At 42.5% G+C, this 17414-nt stretch overlaps 1 protein-coding gene across 1 annotated transcript in view; it reads right to left on the bottom strand.

Moving 5' to 3' along the window:
* Positions 1–17414, bottom strand: part of NCALD (neurocalcin delta) — a 58640-nt gene that overhangs the window by 11801 nt on the left and 29425 nt on the right. Inside the window, exon 2 of the mRNA XM_030971097.1 lies at positions 4906–5302. Within this exon, the coding sequence (XP_030826957.1) occupies positions 4906–5283 (378 nt within the window). The 5' untranslated portion in view covers positions 5284–5302. The remainder of the gene's footprint in view (positions 1–4905; positions 5303–17414) is intronic.

A 17414-nucleotide genomic window follows, 5' to 3' on the forward strand; every position in this document is an offset into this window, starting at 1 on the left:
AGAGTACTGGGCAGAGTACTGGGCAGAGTACTGGGCAGAGCCTCAGGAGAGGCAGGGATGCTGTCCACACCACCATGATACTCTGATACCAGGAGCACAGAAGAAACACAGGGATGAGGGAACTGGGGGAAGGAGGCAATAGGGAAGGGAAAAATGGAGAGGATGGACAGTAAGAATTTAGACCTTGCTCATCCTCATCAGCATGCAAGGCTTGCAAGGGTCAGAGCAGAGATGAGGCTTATAAATCTGCCAGTGTTTAAGCATTTGAAGCTGTCTGGCTTTTGTCTGGGGTAGGAAGAGAGGTGGAGGGGTCATTCCCTCTCTCTGGGTGAGAGGACGGCAAAGCAGAGAATCTGCATTGAAAGTGTGGGAGGAATGCCCCAGACTGGGAGTGAGGGCATGTTTACCCTGATCAAAGTAACCATAGTAAGAATATGCAGATTTTTAGGACAAAAAAAGCACTTCAGGATGACTTCATCCTACAGGGTCCTTTTCACAGAGGCGTGTGAAGGGAATAACAGATGAGATATTCTAGGAAAGCCAGATGGGAATAACATAGTGAGCGTTCTTTTCATGCTGAAAATGGTTACTCTGGACAAATTCTTATGTCCTTACTCAGAAGTTCATTGGGAAGTTTTCCCAAAGTAAAAGCCAGCTAAAGCTGATCAAGAATCTTGAGGCTTGCCCCATATTAATTCAGTGCAGCTACACAAAACTCTTTATTGTATGTTTGAAAGAGCAAGCTCTGAAAGGAATTTGGTTTCATGCAATAATTACACAGAGCTGGGCTGTGCTAACCCTGGGCTAGGACCTGGCACTGAGAGGCTGCAGGGGCTCCACTCCACATGGAGTGCAACTCTTGGCCTCCCAGAATCTGGGCTGAAAACCACCAGTGGCATTCTGCACTGGAAGCTGATACCTGCCAGCAGTCTCCTGAGTCAGGGCAGCTTCAGTAAGTGAACTTCTGTCAGGAGCGCTCCTTACAGCTCCCTGGCACCCTGAATGCCTCCAGGAATTGTGCCTCCAGAGCCCTGGGAATGTCACCTGAGCAAGCACAGGCTCCAGCTTCATCTGCTGCCCTACTGACCTCCTTTGAATTTCCAACTCCATGTGGATGAACAGCAATGGGTGATTTTAGGGCAGTCTCATCCCTTTGCCCATTCACACAGGTTTTGCTCCCAGTTGCTGGCTGCCACTGCTGCACTCAGAAGCTTTGGTGAGAGCTGCATTTTCCTGGTACACTTGGCAAACTGGCAAAAAGCTCATTATGGTGATGGCAGCAGCAATGACAGCACACGTTTTCAGTTGATCCTTTTTACTCTTTTGAAATAAATTGTAATGGCTAGAAGCCTCATGAAGTGAATGACTTGTCTGAAAAAAATTGTTTTCCTCTCAATGTCATGGAGATTTTTGACACTGCCTTTACAGAGCTATATCAGCTTTTGCTTCTTCCCATACCAGCTTCTGTTTCATCCTGGCTTGCAAATCCCAGCAAGTGAAATGTGTGTGCCCTGTTTTTATTAAACTGAAAGTGTTATTCTGGTCTCTGCTCAGTATTCTTAAAATGCCTTTGGAGTCCATATAGTGAAAAAATGTATCCTTAGAGCAAGGTTTCCATCTCCCATTTGAACTCTTATTTTAAGAGACTAGCCAAATATGTCCTGCTTCAGCAAGGGGAACAAATCTTCTGACTGGTTTGCAGCTATTTTTGAGTGGACTGAGCTATTTAGATTATAGGTAAACATATGGGAGATATGAAAAGCTTGGGACATGAATCTGAGAGGAGCTGTGACAGGGTCTGTCAAGAGGGCAGGCTATGAAGCCTCTTCCCACAGTAGTCTGCAGATGTGCTGTGCCTGGTGAGTGTAGCAGTATCCTGTGGACCTTCTTTTTTGAGGCTCTACAACTGTCAGCACATCACTAAAGTCCTTCATCTTCCAAACTGTGCAGCTGGCTCCATGTGGATCTCTAAGCAGGGTTTTTTGGAGACTGGCTTAGGGATGCTCATGGACAGGCATGGTGAGTGCCCTGGGCTGGCTGAGGGCATGATGGTGTACAGAGCTTAAAGGAATGCAGGTGCTTTGCCATCTAGCAAGGAAAACAGGCCTGAGAAAGCTGTTATGGACCATTCACCTTCATCTCCTTGGCAGCTGGCCAGTCATGAGGGCTCCTGTGGGACATCTCAACCAGCAGCTCTGCTGTTCCAGGGCTGCTGCTGCCACTGTTACCTCAATCTCCTTAATGCAATCCATGCAGGAGTGCAATGCCTGCAGGGCTGTTAGATCAGGCCAGAGCAATGGAGTGGCCAAAGATAATGCAAGGAAGCATCAGCACAACAGTGAAAATCACTGCAGAAAGAGGGATTTCAAAGCACAAAAAAAAAAACCAGACTGAAAAAGAAGAAAAGTGTGCCTTGCCCCTATGCTATTTAAAATACAGTAATCCCACAGTAACAGGGACAGTATTTTTCTGTTAAACTAAGACTTTTAGACTAAAGGTGTTTCTTTTAGCATTCATTTTGATGTATTGTCTCAGGAAAAATCCCATTGAAAACATAATCCCACTCTATCAATTTGAAAATGTATGCTAGATAAGGGACTTGCAATGGGTTCCTTTGAGACATAGAGATATGTGAGAGTTCTGATTTTCACTCTCAGAAAAATTGTGATGGCTGAGGGCCCCCAGGAAGCAATTTGATACAGGATCTTGTCATTCCATATGAAAAAATAATAATCTTTCATAAATGAAAGTGATAGTTGTTTGCTGGCTTTTTGTATCTAATCGCTCTACATCAAAGGAACTTCTCAACAAAGCAAGAAAATATGCTCATCTACTTCAGTTTCAGATATCAGCTGAACATGTTTCCAGAGACTACAAAACAAATCCCATCCCGTTGGGAGGAGCTCCTGGTGACCAGTGCAATACAGGGAGAACAACGCATTAAAAAAAACCCAAAAGAAGAGAACAGGGTGAGATTTACAAGGACATTGCCTTATAGGAAGCTCCATCACAGAAAGGGCACCTTTCATGGTTTAAAAATTGCTGATAGTCCATGGTACAGAAATAACTGCTTTTCAGGCTGTTCATTTCCATAATTGCTTTTTGTGTGGTCCCCAAAATTGGGTCCCTCAAAATGAGGTGAGATTATAAGCATCATGCAGTTGAGTTTCACATTCAGTCTGAAAGGAGAGAGAGCCAAACCTCCCAAGAAGGGCAGAGGGATTGCTGGAGTGCCAGGCTGGGGGCTGTGCCCAGCCCAAGTGCTGCTGGGCACTGGATGCACACATTGACAGAATGCTGCCCTACACCGACCCCAAAGCTGCAATTCTGTTTGGTGATGGCACCATGGCTGTAAAAGACAATGCTGTGATTTGGTACTGACATAAATATGAAGAGGAGGCAGAGCATTTCAGCCTCTAGACTTGCTGGCAAGCAGATCTGGAAAAAGCTTCCAGCTTTGCTGGTCCTTCTTTGGCTCACTACAGAAAATCCAGCCACCGATATTTTCATTTCATTTGACATGGACAAATTTGTGGCCAAGTTCTGCCTGTTTGTAGCTCTCCTTGCCCAGGGGGTTTGTGCTGCCTGTCAGCACAGTGCCTTCCTGGGCTCCTCGACAGCAGTGAGGGGTCCTGCAGCCCCTGGGGTGTCTCCTCCTCCAGAGAGTGGGCAGTCACCCAGCTTTGGTTCCTGTGTTTCCTATGTACTACATTAGTTCTTTTGGGAATCTTTTTGTTTTTTCATGAGGAGAAATACAGCCAGAAAAACAATAATTGACGGTCTGTTTACCCTGCCTGGGGGAGAGGAAGATTTGTAAGGACCAGAGGATCTTCCAATGCAAATATTCCATGGGGTTTGTCATGGTGCAGACAGGGAGGTCCTGCTCCTCAACTCAGACACAGCAGCACAAAACAGACCAAGTGAAAGACAACAAACTAGATTTGCAGCTGAGCTCTGGACCTGGTCTTGCTGAAGCAGTGCAAGTGCTGGCATTGGCCACTGTTTGAAGGATTTGAGAAGGGCTCTGGTAGAAAGACAGGAGCACCACCCATTAGGCTGACTCCCTACATACAGCTGGCCATCACAGACTGTAATTTGTGTGCATTACTGTCCCTTGGTTTTCAGTGCAAATACAAGTCTGAATAATACAGTACATTGTTAGCACTTCAAAATTTCCAGGGAAAGGAAAGGACCTTGATAACAGGTTTTTTTTTTCCAACAGTGCTGCATTATACAGATTCAAGCTGTGTAAATACACTGCCATATAAAAAATGTTTTACATCTTTCAGTAGAGTGATATGCCTCAAGGGCAAAAACATGCTGGAGAAAGCAACGTGAGACTCTTACTAACACCACAAGCAAACACAACCAAAGAAGCTATGTATGGAATCATCATCTACTCAGATAAGGTTTATCTATATGTCAACTTAGTATGAAGACAGCTAGTATGATTCTAATAATGCAGACCTCACTGGAATTAGGCAGACAAAACACCTTTATAGTATGTGAGCTGAGCTGCTTCTTCATAATAACATGATTTCAAAGTAGATTTACTTCTTATTGTGGAGGGAGCCTGCCTTCCTTACAAGTATGCTGCTTGGTTGCTCTAGTATACCTACTTGGTTCAACTGCAATTAATCATAATTAATTGACAGGGTTAGAGAATCACATTTATCAGCAGGTTAGTTGCTGTGCTCGAGCCCAGGGAGGAAATATCCATGCAGCCTGTTGCTCAGGAAGAACTTGCAGCGGATATTAAGCTGTAGTTTGAATTGTGACACAATTTTATATCCAAGCAGTTATAGAAGACTGGAAACCAGGGCTGCCAGTTTTTCATTCAGTGTAACATTGCTTCACAACCTGCTCTCAGGGAGGGAGCCCAGGGTGCCTCTGAGCAGCACATACCTGCACGATTTCCAGCATCTCTGCCTTGCTGATGTAGCCGTTCCCATCAAGGTCGTACATGCTGAATGCCCACTTCAGCTTTTGCTCCAGTTTTCCTCTAGATGTTACACTCAGGGCTATGATGAATTCTCTGAAATCTATTGTTCCGTCTCCGTTGGCGTCGAAAGTGCGGAATACGTGCTCTGCAAACTTAGAAGCGTCCCCGTAAGGAAAAAAGTTTCCATATATTTTTTTAAACTCCTCCATAGATAAATGTCCACTTGGACAGTCTCTCAAGAAGCCTTTGTACCACTCCTGGATTTCATGTTCTGTAAAGTCTGTACTTTCTAGCAAATCCTGCATGACTTCAGGGCGTAGTTTGCTGTTTTGCTTTCCCATATTGGAGTTAAAGTATTACCTGCAAAGCAAAAACAAACACATATGAATTATTATTAATTATTGATACTGATTAGTTTGGAGGCTGTAGAAGAACAGTATGCTGTATTCTAAGTTTTCTGATGATAGTTTGTTCACTCTTGGGTATCAACCAAAACCTTGGACAATGTCCAGAACTACAGGTATACTCTGGAAAAATTAATAAATGCAATCTACATGTTGATTACACTGTCCTTTGACAGCCTGGAGAACAGTAATTACACAGAATTCATTGCCATCCTATTTTGCCCTTGAAATTACGAGGCAAGCAATGGCTGTTGCAAGGTACAGCTAACAGCAGCTGTGTGCTGCAGCACACCCTCCATCCCAGTCACCCAACTGTCCTGAGGACCTGCCCTAATGAGACACAAAATTTGTATCTCTGGTGGAAGCCAGACTGGTACTAAGGTCTGTGTTCCCTTGGTCTTGTTCCAAAATGGGATCAAGGTGCAACTGCAGGGTATGCTGAAACCAGTAGCTCCAAAGCCATTCTACATATATCTTTATAACCAGAAAGCAACCCAGAAACTGCCTCTTTTGTTTGGCACAGATAAATTCCCATTTTATTTCAAAATTAAGATAAAATCTGAAGAGATTTTATCAACAGTGGATTCCCCCACTCAAACTATTATTGTGTATTGTACCCAGGCAATGAAATTGAAAATTCATTTCCCTTAAATTAACCATTAAGAAGTATTATTGGATGCAGTCTCTATTAAATCACCTTAATTATATTTCATTTGAGGCAAGTTGGTACAGATCACATTGTGCAGCACATTTATTAATGATGGATGCCTTTAGGTTTTAATTTTTGAAGCCTGAGTGTGTTGGCTCCAAAAGGCAACATCAGTTTTACTGGAAATTTAACATCATGCTGATTTGTGGGAAGCCCTTCTCTACTGACAGAAACTTGCCTGAGAATTTCTCATGCAAATGACAGTCACAACTAAGATACGACGTATGGATAACTAAAGTAGAATTGCAAAATAATTTAAACATGATTCACACTGTCTCAGAATGGAGTCTCTGGCCCAGAGATGGATTTAATAATGATGACTGGAATGGCTAATGAGCATTCAATACAATGTCCTTTCTTAACCAAGATATTGCCTTTAAAAGACAAAGAATAATACAGTATCGATACATCACAGAAGCAGCTACTGAGAAATGTGCCACTATTTGAAGCTAATCTACTGTCTTTTCTGTTTGACACTGGGAAGAAGAAACTGAGGTTCCCCTAGGCTGATGCTACTTTTTTTCTTGTGGGAAGGTCCCTTTCTCCCCAAGGACTTTGAACTCCCCAAGGCAGCTAGAGGATTGATTCCTTAATTTCCTGTGTTCTTGGACCAGAATGACCAAAAAGCTGTATTTCTCAAGTGGAAAACTACAGGATCCATCCTAGATCCATCTGTGTCTCCAGGATTCACTGATGGCTGTCTGGTAGCATACTGTTGTTGCCTTTTTCCCAATCTGGGAATGAAACTCAACATAATTTTAGTAAGGAGGTAATATAAGAACAGATATTTATTTGAAGGCTTTCAGGAGCAGTTGTGGAGAGATGTCCACAAAAGTCTACCCCCTCTAGGGGTGAATACATTTTATGGGTTTTAGGGAATTAGCATAATTGATAAAAAGCATCAATTAGGAGGACATACAAGTGGTGATGCAATTTTCCTTCAGGTGAAACCCTTTCTTTGGAGTTTTCACCTCAGCACTCTCAGCCTTGGTTCCCAGGAGGAACCAAGATAGTGCTGGGGCCTTGTACCCCAGGGGCTTGGAGTTCTGGAAGGAAAGACATTTATTCTGTCTTTTTGCCTAGGGAAGGGCTAAGGAAAAGTACTGGGAAACTAGTCACTAATACAATAGGCTACAGAGTTACAAATATATGTGTGAAGAATACAGAGAACATATAAATGAAAAAAGGCAAAAAACAAACGGGATCATAGTTTGGTAACTGTATGTCCTGTTCAAACACATTGCCTACATGGTTCATGGAGAACAGGCTTCCCTGTTCACAGACAGGAGGATGGGAAGGGTGAAGAATCCTGCCCCATGGAGGCCTATCCATCTCCTGACAATTTCAGGGGCTTGGTTGACTACGTTGACCAAACAATATATTTTCCTCCAAAGTGTCTCCAAAACACTTGAAAAGTGGAAGAAGCCACTTCAAAGGTAATTTTTTCTACTGCCTTTTGTCTTTTCATCCTGATCAAAACATGCTGTACAGTTTTTAAGCAATCCAAGCTCTTCATGCCCTGAAAACAGCAAAAACGTCCTTGTTTCATAGACAGTCCAACAGCTGCCAAGGCAGCTGAATGTTGTGTTGCTTTCCATGGGTGTTGGATGGGGCCCATAATAAACAACCTGGGAATTAGTGAGGAAATGGATTACATTAGAGCAGCCAGAGGCCTTTATGTCAGGCAAAACAACATGATCAGGGTCTGCCAGTGGGATGGAAGAGCAACTGGAAGTGGCCAGGGTCAGTTTGTAGTGGCACCAGTTTAACACAAACCCCCCAGTAAAATCCCCAGCATAGGCAGCAGCTGCCCACACCCCGGCCAGCAGCTCCTCGCTCCTCTCCATGCCAGGGGCAGCACACTTTCCACACCAGAGAGTAGGGAGGGAAGATTGCTGACTAAGGAGCAAGCCAGCTGTGGTGGGAATGAGCTAGAATTAGCCATTAAAAAGCCTCCTGCTTTTTAATAGCTCAAACACTTGAAAATGGAAAACTCAGCTTGCACATTTCTAGTTGAGAGTCTTCTGAAAAATGAAATTCTGAGGTAAGATGCAGGCAGGGTCCTTGAAGAGGTGGTCAATAAGACTGTATTTCACTCTAAAAATGAATGCCTTTATAGCTGCACAGTGTTGTAGGTGCAATATATTTTCACCAAATAATAAAAACCACAGAAGAGTAGAGTGCAGTGCCTTGCAGAGCATCACAACCAGAAAAACCCGTGCTCTCCAGGCAGAAAGGGAGAGCTAACCATATGTGACTTGCAGTACAAGGCTGAAATCCACAGCTGTTGTGATGCCAGGTGACACAGTCAAAACTTGTAGCATTATTCCTCAGTCCAGCTGTGATGAATTTTTATCATGTTCTTTGCCTTCCAGATTGCTCCTTTTTAATAGATGGTGTTCTAGGAACCACAACAATGGGATTTATTGTGCCTATTCTGTCTATCAACAACAAAATGCTTTTGCAGTCCTAGTACAGAAAATCATTGAAGACACTTGAAGATCCTTACAATTACTTCACAGACTGCTGTCTGACTCTTCAAGATAGATTAGATTGTAGCCAGAGTGCAATAAGCTAAGAGGATGTCTGCTAACAATAACAGCAATACATGCACAGAAAAAAATTAAATTGAAACTGATTTTCACACCTTTTCACACTTTATCATTCCTGTAGATCTTTCAAATTTCTAATAAATGACTAAAAGTTCTAAATACAGCAAGTAAATAGTGAACAGCAATCACAATGGCAAAGTAAAATATTGCCAATACTGAGAAATGGGTGTTGTAGGAGTACAAAAAGAAAGACAAATTAAGTGTTTAGTGAATATGTTTAATTGCATTTCTGCATTTTCTTCCTCTGATACAATAGTGTTAGATATAATATATATTAATGACTTGCTATGTAGAACATACCAAAATATCAAGGTCTTAATTCTTAAGGCAGTATTTTTTTGGTAAAAGAATGTGATGTGCTTATGGCTTGGAAGGTTGGTATCATTTCAGCCAACAACTACAGAAAATCAGGAAGTAAAGCGTCACTGCTGCGCGGCTGCTATGGAAGGAATCCCTGCTCACTGATTATGAGAGGAAATGTCATAGGAGATGCTCCTGAAAGGAAATACTTCAAGTTCCTCTATTCAGGTCCACGTGTGGAGTTTGTAAGGTGAAGATGACAGAGCTGTTTGACAGACAGCTGGCCTGTGACGATTCAGCACAAGCCAGGAGTGACCCTGCACCGATGGCTCTCCCCACAGTGCAGCAGAGCCGGTGTGTGCAGGTTCAGCCTTCTCCGCACACAGGGAGCTCTGACTGGGCAGGAGGGCAGTGAACACCTCTGCTACCACGTGTCTCTTTGCCAGCAGCTTGCTGCCGCTCACACACGCTTGTTACCTCAATCTGAAACCTCAGAGTAAGGCAAACACTGCCTGCTTAAGCAACAACCTTGCAGGAGCTGGAAAGATGCAGCATGCAGCCAATCCACTGCAACGAGTGCAGTGCAATGCAAAAATGCAATGCAAAAATGCAATGCAAACATCTAAACATATTTCCTCAAAAAAAAAAAGGTTTCTTTTTCCTCTTGAAGGTTTGCTATAAGACAACAAGACTTCTTAATTTTCATTTAGGCTTAAATCTGAGGGGAAGTCCCCTGCTTGGAAAAAGTATTATGAGAAGGGGGTATTTGTGCAGGGAAGCCTTGTTCTAAAAATTGAAGTTTTAGGCTCTTGGGTACTTCTGATTCTTGGTTTCTAACACAGAGTTTGACCTGTTTCCAATAAATAATCCACTTATGGATGCAATGCTGTCTTTAATATATTTCTAACACATAATTTGAGCATTTTCCCGAGACTAGCAATTGTGGGATTTCAATCTCTGCCAAGCAGCTGCACAAGATCCTGATGACTGCTGGAATGAACTAAAGGCTGAAAAGGACAACAGCATCACTCTGAACCAGCTCTGCTACCTGACAATGGTGAGAAAGCAACGCTCCAGCATAAGTCAGTCCCCTGTGGCAATGGCACTCTGAGGTACAAGTGTGATTCTCCACTCACCATCACTGCTATGGTTTTTCCTCCTGTCAGATCATTACTGAAAACTTGGATGTATGACAATTGGACTCATATACACCATCTATCTCTTAAGCCGTCTGCACATCTGGAAATGGCAGGGATCTCATCTTCTTTCATGTTCTACCCACCAGCAGTCTTCTCCTGTCACTGCATACCAGCCTCCACAGCACAGCAGACAGGGCTCTGGCAAGTTAAATTCCTCTACCATCACTTTCTGGCACCCCTACCAGTTCTTTCTCTGCTGCCACTGTGCAACTCAGCTTTGTCACAGGCTCAGAGAAGGGGTGCTGCTCTGTCCTGGTTGACCAAACCTTGCAGTACAGCATCCCTGCAATAAGTGGAGGGATATCGAGGGGAGACTGAGGTGCATCTCAGAGCATGAGACTTTGTCTGGGGATGTGTCCCCAGGGCTTCCTGGCCAAAATTTTGCCCTGTTATTAAACTTCACTGCATTAGAATGACTCTCTTCCTTCCCCTCTGCCAGCTGCCCTCATGGCTTGGTAAAGCTTCAGATAATACCAAGTACCGGTTCACCACAATGTGTCAGTGTCTGCAAACTCTGTTGTTACTTGTACACATACAGAGTACACAAGCTCCCAAATGCAGCACTGGTTCATCTGTGTCCATGCCCTTACAGAAAGGGGGAAGTTATGTGCATTTACAGAAGTCAAGGCTTGGTGAACACAATCTGATATAAAAGCTAAGTTTCTTTCGTAAGGTCAGTTATTCCTTTGGGCTGTAATACTGCTAACTGGTGTATGAGCTATGTAATGAGACAGTTCAGAGCAAGAGCCATCTCAAATGATACATTCCCTCCCCATCTGTGAGTGCTGCTTCGCTGTGGCTGGAACACCAATGTGGCCATGGCCTCACCATGAATGCAAACGCAACAGTAAATGTTGGGTTGGGCAAGGCACTGTCTTGTGATCTTGGAGCTCTGCAGTGAGACTTGAGCAAGGCAGGGATGTGTTGGTTGATCTCTGGTGTGCTCCAGCCCAGGAGATTCTGTGACCAGTCCCTGAGCTCCCCATTCACAGCCTCAGAGCCACCACTCTCCACTGTCCCACTGGAAATTCCAGTGCAGGATCCCGCTGGTGGGACACTGTGCCTTGTGACAGCAGCAGCAGCAGCACCTGTGCTGGGAAGAACAACTCCTCTGGTTTCAGTCTCCTGCTGTCACGTGTAAGCACTACCTGGTCAAGAGATTTTTTTTATTTCCATCCTACAGCAAACAACCCCTCAGGCTCTTGGAAGCAGCCACTTTGGTTCCTTCTGGCCATTTCTAGCTTGTTTTCACACGTTCATTTGAGTAACCAGTGTGGAGATGCTTGCCAAGAAAGGTTTTTGCTTGATTTTTTTAACAGCATCTTCGAACATATTTTTGAAAGAAAACCAAATTTATTAAAAACTACACAGGGACTTAACAAAAAAAATAAATACATGCAGAAAAAAAATTTGAGCCTTGCCATCCTCCATTTATCTCCTTCTATTGGCAAAGAGCAAAAACTGAATGAAATTAATGAGCAAGATTAAAAAAAAAATCTGACACTCTCTTACAATATTCAAAAGAAACAGCAGTAAACAGATTTGCAGTGGAGTAAAACAAGTACAAATACGTCTGGCTAAAACTGTAGCTGACATCAAAGAAGAGGAATGAAGACTGATGAAGAAATTAAGAGGAAAAAATCCAAGGAAGAGGTGTGGATAGGATCATCATTCAGTATTTATGCTTTATTTATCAATTGAAGGAAGAGGGGTCATGTACCACCCAGTTGCCCACTAGTACGTGCAAACACGTTCATCACAATATTCTCTGATATTTTTGTATTAGGATCTTAGTTCGATTCCAGGATCCTGACATTTTCACTGCTCTAAGTTCCTGTTTTGTTTAGTGCCACCTTCCTGTTTCTATAGCCCCTTACTGGGAATCCTTCCTGTACCAAGGGTGTCCCTAACTTCTCCTTTGACAGTATTTGTTCTTTCCTGACAGAATTTGTTCTTTCCTGACAGAATTTGTGCTTTCCTGCTACCCCAGGAGAAACTCAAAACCAGAAATAAAAGCAAATCCTTTATAGCTCTGTGTTTTGGTTGAGGCGGGCAGTCCAAGCAGGAGCAGCTGCACGGAGTTCCCATGGTTCCAACTTGGAGGTGCTCATGGGTAACATCAAAAGCCCAGGCTCTTCTCCCTTCAGATTTGCTCTGGCAGAGAAATGCTACAGCTGCTGCACTTCGTCTCCTATTTCTCTTTATCATAATTCCTTTGTGCATTTTGGCAGTGAGGGCTGGTGTGAGGGTGGGTGTAGGAGGGGGATGCAGTGTCCCCTCAATAAATGCTGGGGTCTTCAGCACCACTGGGCTAACTAGACAACAGCCTAGTGCTTGTCACGGTACTCTCAGCAATGCTCCAGTCTTGGCTGGAGCTGTTTAGAGACCAATACACAGTGCCTCAGTCGCAGGCGGTGAAAGGGCTGATGTGCACAGCCCTCACCTTTGCATCACCTTCAGCATCACTGGGGATTCCAGAAAAGGTCTCTGTTTCCAAAGCATTTCCTGAAAGGTGGAGTGTGTGGCACAAGAAGGATGACTAGGCACATGAGCATTTCCAATATTGGGAGCTGGGGAAAAGAGCAGGTTAGGTGCCTTTGTACAATGTGTCACACTGAGCAGTGATTCCTCTCTCGTTCATGGCTGGTCACTCTTTCCATCTTAAAGCTCTGTATTTAGGACTCAGAGCTTGTTTCTGAAGCTGCTCCTGGCTGAAATTTGGTGTACATCTATCCACCAAAGAGGAGTGTCTGTAATGGGCTACCTCTCCCCATTAGATTTTGATTGCATGGGGCAGTCAGGTCTGTCATTAACCTTTTGGAGTCAGGTACTTGCTGCTGCTGCTGCATCAACAGCCTGGCTATCACAGAGGGGGATGAAGCTCTCTCACTTTACACAAAATCTCTGCTGCTTAGACAGAGCACACCTAGGGATCTGTAGGAAGATTGTCTGCTCAGTTACCATCAGGCAGTGAAGACACATGGAAAAGGGGCTGCTGGAGATACAAATACAGCAATCCATGTTCCCAGATCCTACAGTGACCCTCCAAACTGTAAGAGGGTGTAAATGTGGGCTCCTCTGAGCACACAGTGAGGCATCCAGCACTTCAGCCTTTCTCAGTGTCCTGGGCTTTGTCTGGAGTCCCTTTGGGAAGTGCTGCCATCACTGTATGAGCAGGGCAAAAGATGATGCAGTAAGTGGTGGACAGTCATTCCCCAGGGCCAGCAAAGGCTTCACCCATCCAGAATGGCTTGAAAATAACCTTTTCTTCCTTAATGAGAAATGAGCAAACAACAAAAAAAAAAAAGAGAAACCACACAAAAGAGGAAGAACTCATACAGATTTGTTTACCCCTCCTCTTACACTCAGAAAAGGTCTTGCTATTTAATTTCATTTCTTCCTAATTCTTTTAGAACTCACAACAATAAAAACCATGCCAATATTCACATGCTTTTTTGGTTCATAATCATTCATTTGTGAAGTTGAGAAACAACACTTTACCATATGGTGCATAAGAAAAAAACCACAACATTTTGTTTTAACCCTGGGTAGAACGATCTAAGGTCTTTAAAATAACTCCTCTTTGTCTTGGCAGACTTCAGATGACTCTTTTGGGAATTAGATATATATATTTATGTATTTGATTTCTTAAAACTCTAAGGAAATAGTATTTTTGTAAAAGTATGTTTGCCTTTGCCTAATTTTGTGTGGCAAAGGGCAAGAGAGACTTTGCTAACAGTGCATTAGAACATCCACCCTCAGGAGGCTGCCTTTCCAGATTTTATTGCATTCAGCTGTTTCACTAAGCACAGGACATCTGCAGTATTTATAAACATGAGTGTTAAGCCGACAGCAGGGGAGCTGGCAAAAATCTCTCACCTGTTCCATCTGGAGGTGACTTTATCTATCAACATTCTTTCAGAACACCATACATCAAGGTCCAAATGATGGAGATTTTCTGCAGTTACTGTGTTTCCTATTAAGCAACTTGTGAGCCTAAAGTCTCTTTGGTTAACAAGACCTTTCTGGGTCACATTTCCTAAAATGCTCAAGGTCACATTTTTCAAGTTCCCAGTACCCACAATTAAACTTGGGCTTCTCAAACAAGTTTGAGAAGCCCAAAACACACCTTCCCTTTGGGCACCTGTGCAATAGGTAGTTTCTCAAAAAGCATCTGTATCCAGTAAAATGAGACCTGCCAGAAAGTAGCACCACTGATTTTGGTACCTGCTGAGGGCCTGAGTGCTTTAGAAAAGCCACCCTTCCTACACCCCTGCGTCACTGCTGTTTGTCCTTATCCTGATGCTCACATGTCCAGCCACGTCACACCCACTTTATTCTCCTTTGTTCCACAGGGCTTCTCTCCTTTGTGCAGGGCACTCACCAGTGGTAACATAATCTTCCCCAGTGCACCTGAGCACACCAGTCACCAAACTCATCCAGCAGCTACTTCATCGGGTTTCTAATCTGTCCTACATCTTGTTTGGTCCTTTTATGTAATCTTATATGCAATACCTCGGTGGAGGGTAGTGGAAACTAAAGCAGAAAGCTACTGTTGCACAAAGTAAGATGAGAAGCTGATGTGAATTCATGATATTGATTTTTTTATCTTTGTAAATAAATAGCATGTGACTACCAAAGACTGACATTTGTGCTTAGACTCCCCTTAAAAAAATTGTTACCAGATGGTTTCCTATCCCACAGCAGAGAGTTGGTGTTGACAGAAAAAAAAAAGAAATAGTGATACTGGAAAAAATGGACCATTAGCTGGCAAACTAGATATTTTTTAAGATGTTCTTATGATAGGGAAAGGAATGATTGCAAAGGTTCCTACCTGGACAGTAACTGTGAGGTTTTGTTCCATATTGAAAGCAGTTATTGGAACTTTCTCCAGGAAAGTAGGCAACTGGAGATTGGGAGTGGGAGTTTCTGGCAGTCAGGACCAGAATTTTGCTAAGGAGATGGAAACAAGACTCACTAAGATAATGTCACAGTTTACAAGTTCATAAATATGAAGGTCTGTGCCAAGGATGATTTGTCCAGCATTTAACACTCTCAAGTGTGCCTGAACAAAAGAGAGCTAATGTAAGAGACATCTAGATGACTAAAGGAATTTTGTGGGAGTTGTAGGAATTTTTAAGGCAGTCTTCAAAGATGTGCCCAAACTGCATATATTGTGTTAATTTTCTCTTTGTGTATGTCTTATTTCTCAGAAGTTTTACATCCTTGAACTTGCAAGATGATCCTGTATGTTTACTGTACATTACTGGCCCTGAACAAACAGCACTGGGTGAACATTTTTTCACTAGAGCCCATTTCCATTAGGGTAATGCAGCTTAGCTGAAATCAAAATGTTTTGTCACATTCAAGAATATTTGGTAAAAATGTCAGAATTTATTATTTCAATTTAATCTTTTCCTTTTAACATGGCAAAATGTTTCAGTGTTACTTTATGTGTTTATTAATTTTGTTCTGGCATTTATATTTGATTAATTTTAGAAATACACTGGTTTGGTATTATTGAGAAAACAATTCAATACCAATGAAGTGAAATAACTTGGTATTTCCAGAGCAGTTTTAATATCCATCCCAGTGGGAAATTTTGATGTTTTGTTCCAATATGCAGTGAAAATAAATACAAATGTCAAAATTTCCTTTGGAATGGGAATTTCAGATCCTAACCAGCTCTAATCAACAACAAAGCCATCTGCTTTGTATTAATGACTTAGGGCAGTATTTAATGCTGCAAGAGAGGGTGATATTCCACTGCTCAGCATTGCTCATGGAAGTCAATGACATATGGCAAGTTTCTAGCTTCTGGTTGTCTAGGGGAGTTTGAGGCTAGCCACTTCTATTTTATTCCTCATGTTCTATTGCCAAGTTCACGGATTCATCTTGCAAATCCAAGATTTTCCTGTGAATATATGAGAAAACATCCTCCCGGTGACATATGGCACAGCCTACAGCTCCTACATTCGAAAGGAACTCTTAATTCCCAAACTGCAGAGCACCAAGCTACTTCCATTTTACAAAGGTTTTAAACTGATAATTTAAATAGAATATTTGCTCCGTGATAAATGCCCATTTTTGAACATTAACAGTTAAATATATTTTATTTCAAAAGTTAACTTCATTCAGATGAGTCCTAATATGAACTCTATTTGAGAAGATATGCTGACATGAAGGATTTTAGCACAAATGAAAGTAATATTTAAATTTTGTTTTAAAACAATGTCTTTGCTGTTTTTTCGTAAGACCTCTTCTCTGTCTCCACATACAACCTTTGGGCTGCAGATAAGGTACAGGAAAACCATCTAATAGAATATAATTGCCCCTGAGCTGGTCCAGCAATGCAGTCAGCTTGCAAAGCTCAGCCATGGGCCCCAGTTCAGCTGCTTTGCTGTGCCCCCTGAAAAGTTTCCATCGGCAAGGATGTGGTTACCATTGGTGATGACAGTATCTCTTCTTTTTCCTGACAATCTGATGATTAACCAAGCCACCTTACAGCACCTCCTCCTCCACACTCTACATGGACAGCTGACCTGGGAGGGATGGATGGAGCTGGGGGTGTACAACAGGCGTTTAATGTGGAGATTCTGCTCCCTCTGAGCGCCATTTGTACACAAACCTGAAAAAACCTTTAGCTTAGGAAACTTAGCTTGGATATAATCTATAAAGTTACTGGAAGAAGATTTTGATTTGTATTCACTTTGAAAGTCAGAATGACATCCAGTCTTGACAGCCCGCTGTGAAAAACCCAGAGCTGCGTCTTACCCAACTGCTGTTTCATGCATAACACAGTGTGCTGCCTGATTTTAGAAATTACTCAACAGGAATGAATTTGGGAGTTTGAACAACATGGTAAAGGTCGGTAAGCAAACTCCCTTATGAGGCATAGAAAAACATTTGACAAATTAAGTGCAAAAATAATTTGCCATGCTTCTCTGTCTGTCTGTCACACAGGTGTAAACAAATGCTTTTATAATCTCAATGTTGTTACTATTGTTTGTTAGTAGTAAACAAAACCATAGCAGTTCTCAATATTAAGTTAGGTAGTAGACACTCATATACAGTACTGGCTTACAAAGGAACTTTTGAAATGCCATGCATCATACAGTCATTAAACAGAGTGTAGTAAAAAATTGTTTGCATGAATTCAAGAAATTTTTTTACAAGTTTATAGCATTGCACAAATTGCAACAAGAAATAATGTATAAAATCCAGGACAAAATCTAGACGGAAAAATAT

This window comes from Camarhynchus parvulus, chromosome 2, assembly GCF_901933205.1.
Source record: "Camarhynchus parvulus chromosome 2, STF_HiC, whole genome shotgun sequence".
In the NCBI taxonomy this organism is placed as follows: domain Eukaryota; kingdom Metazoa; phylum Chordata; class Aves; order Passeriformes; family Thraupidae; genus Camarhynchus; species Camarhynchus parvulus.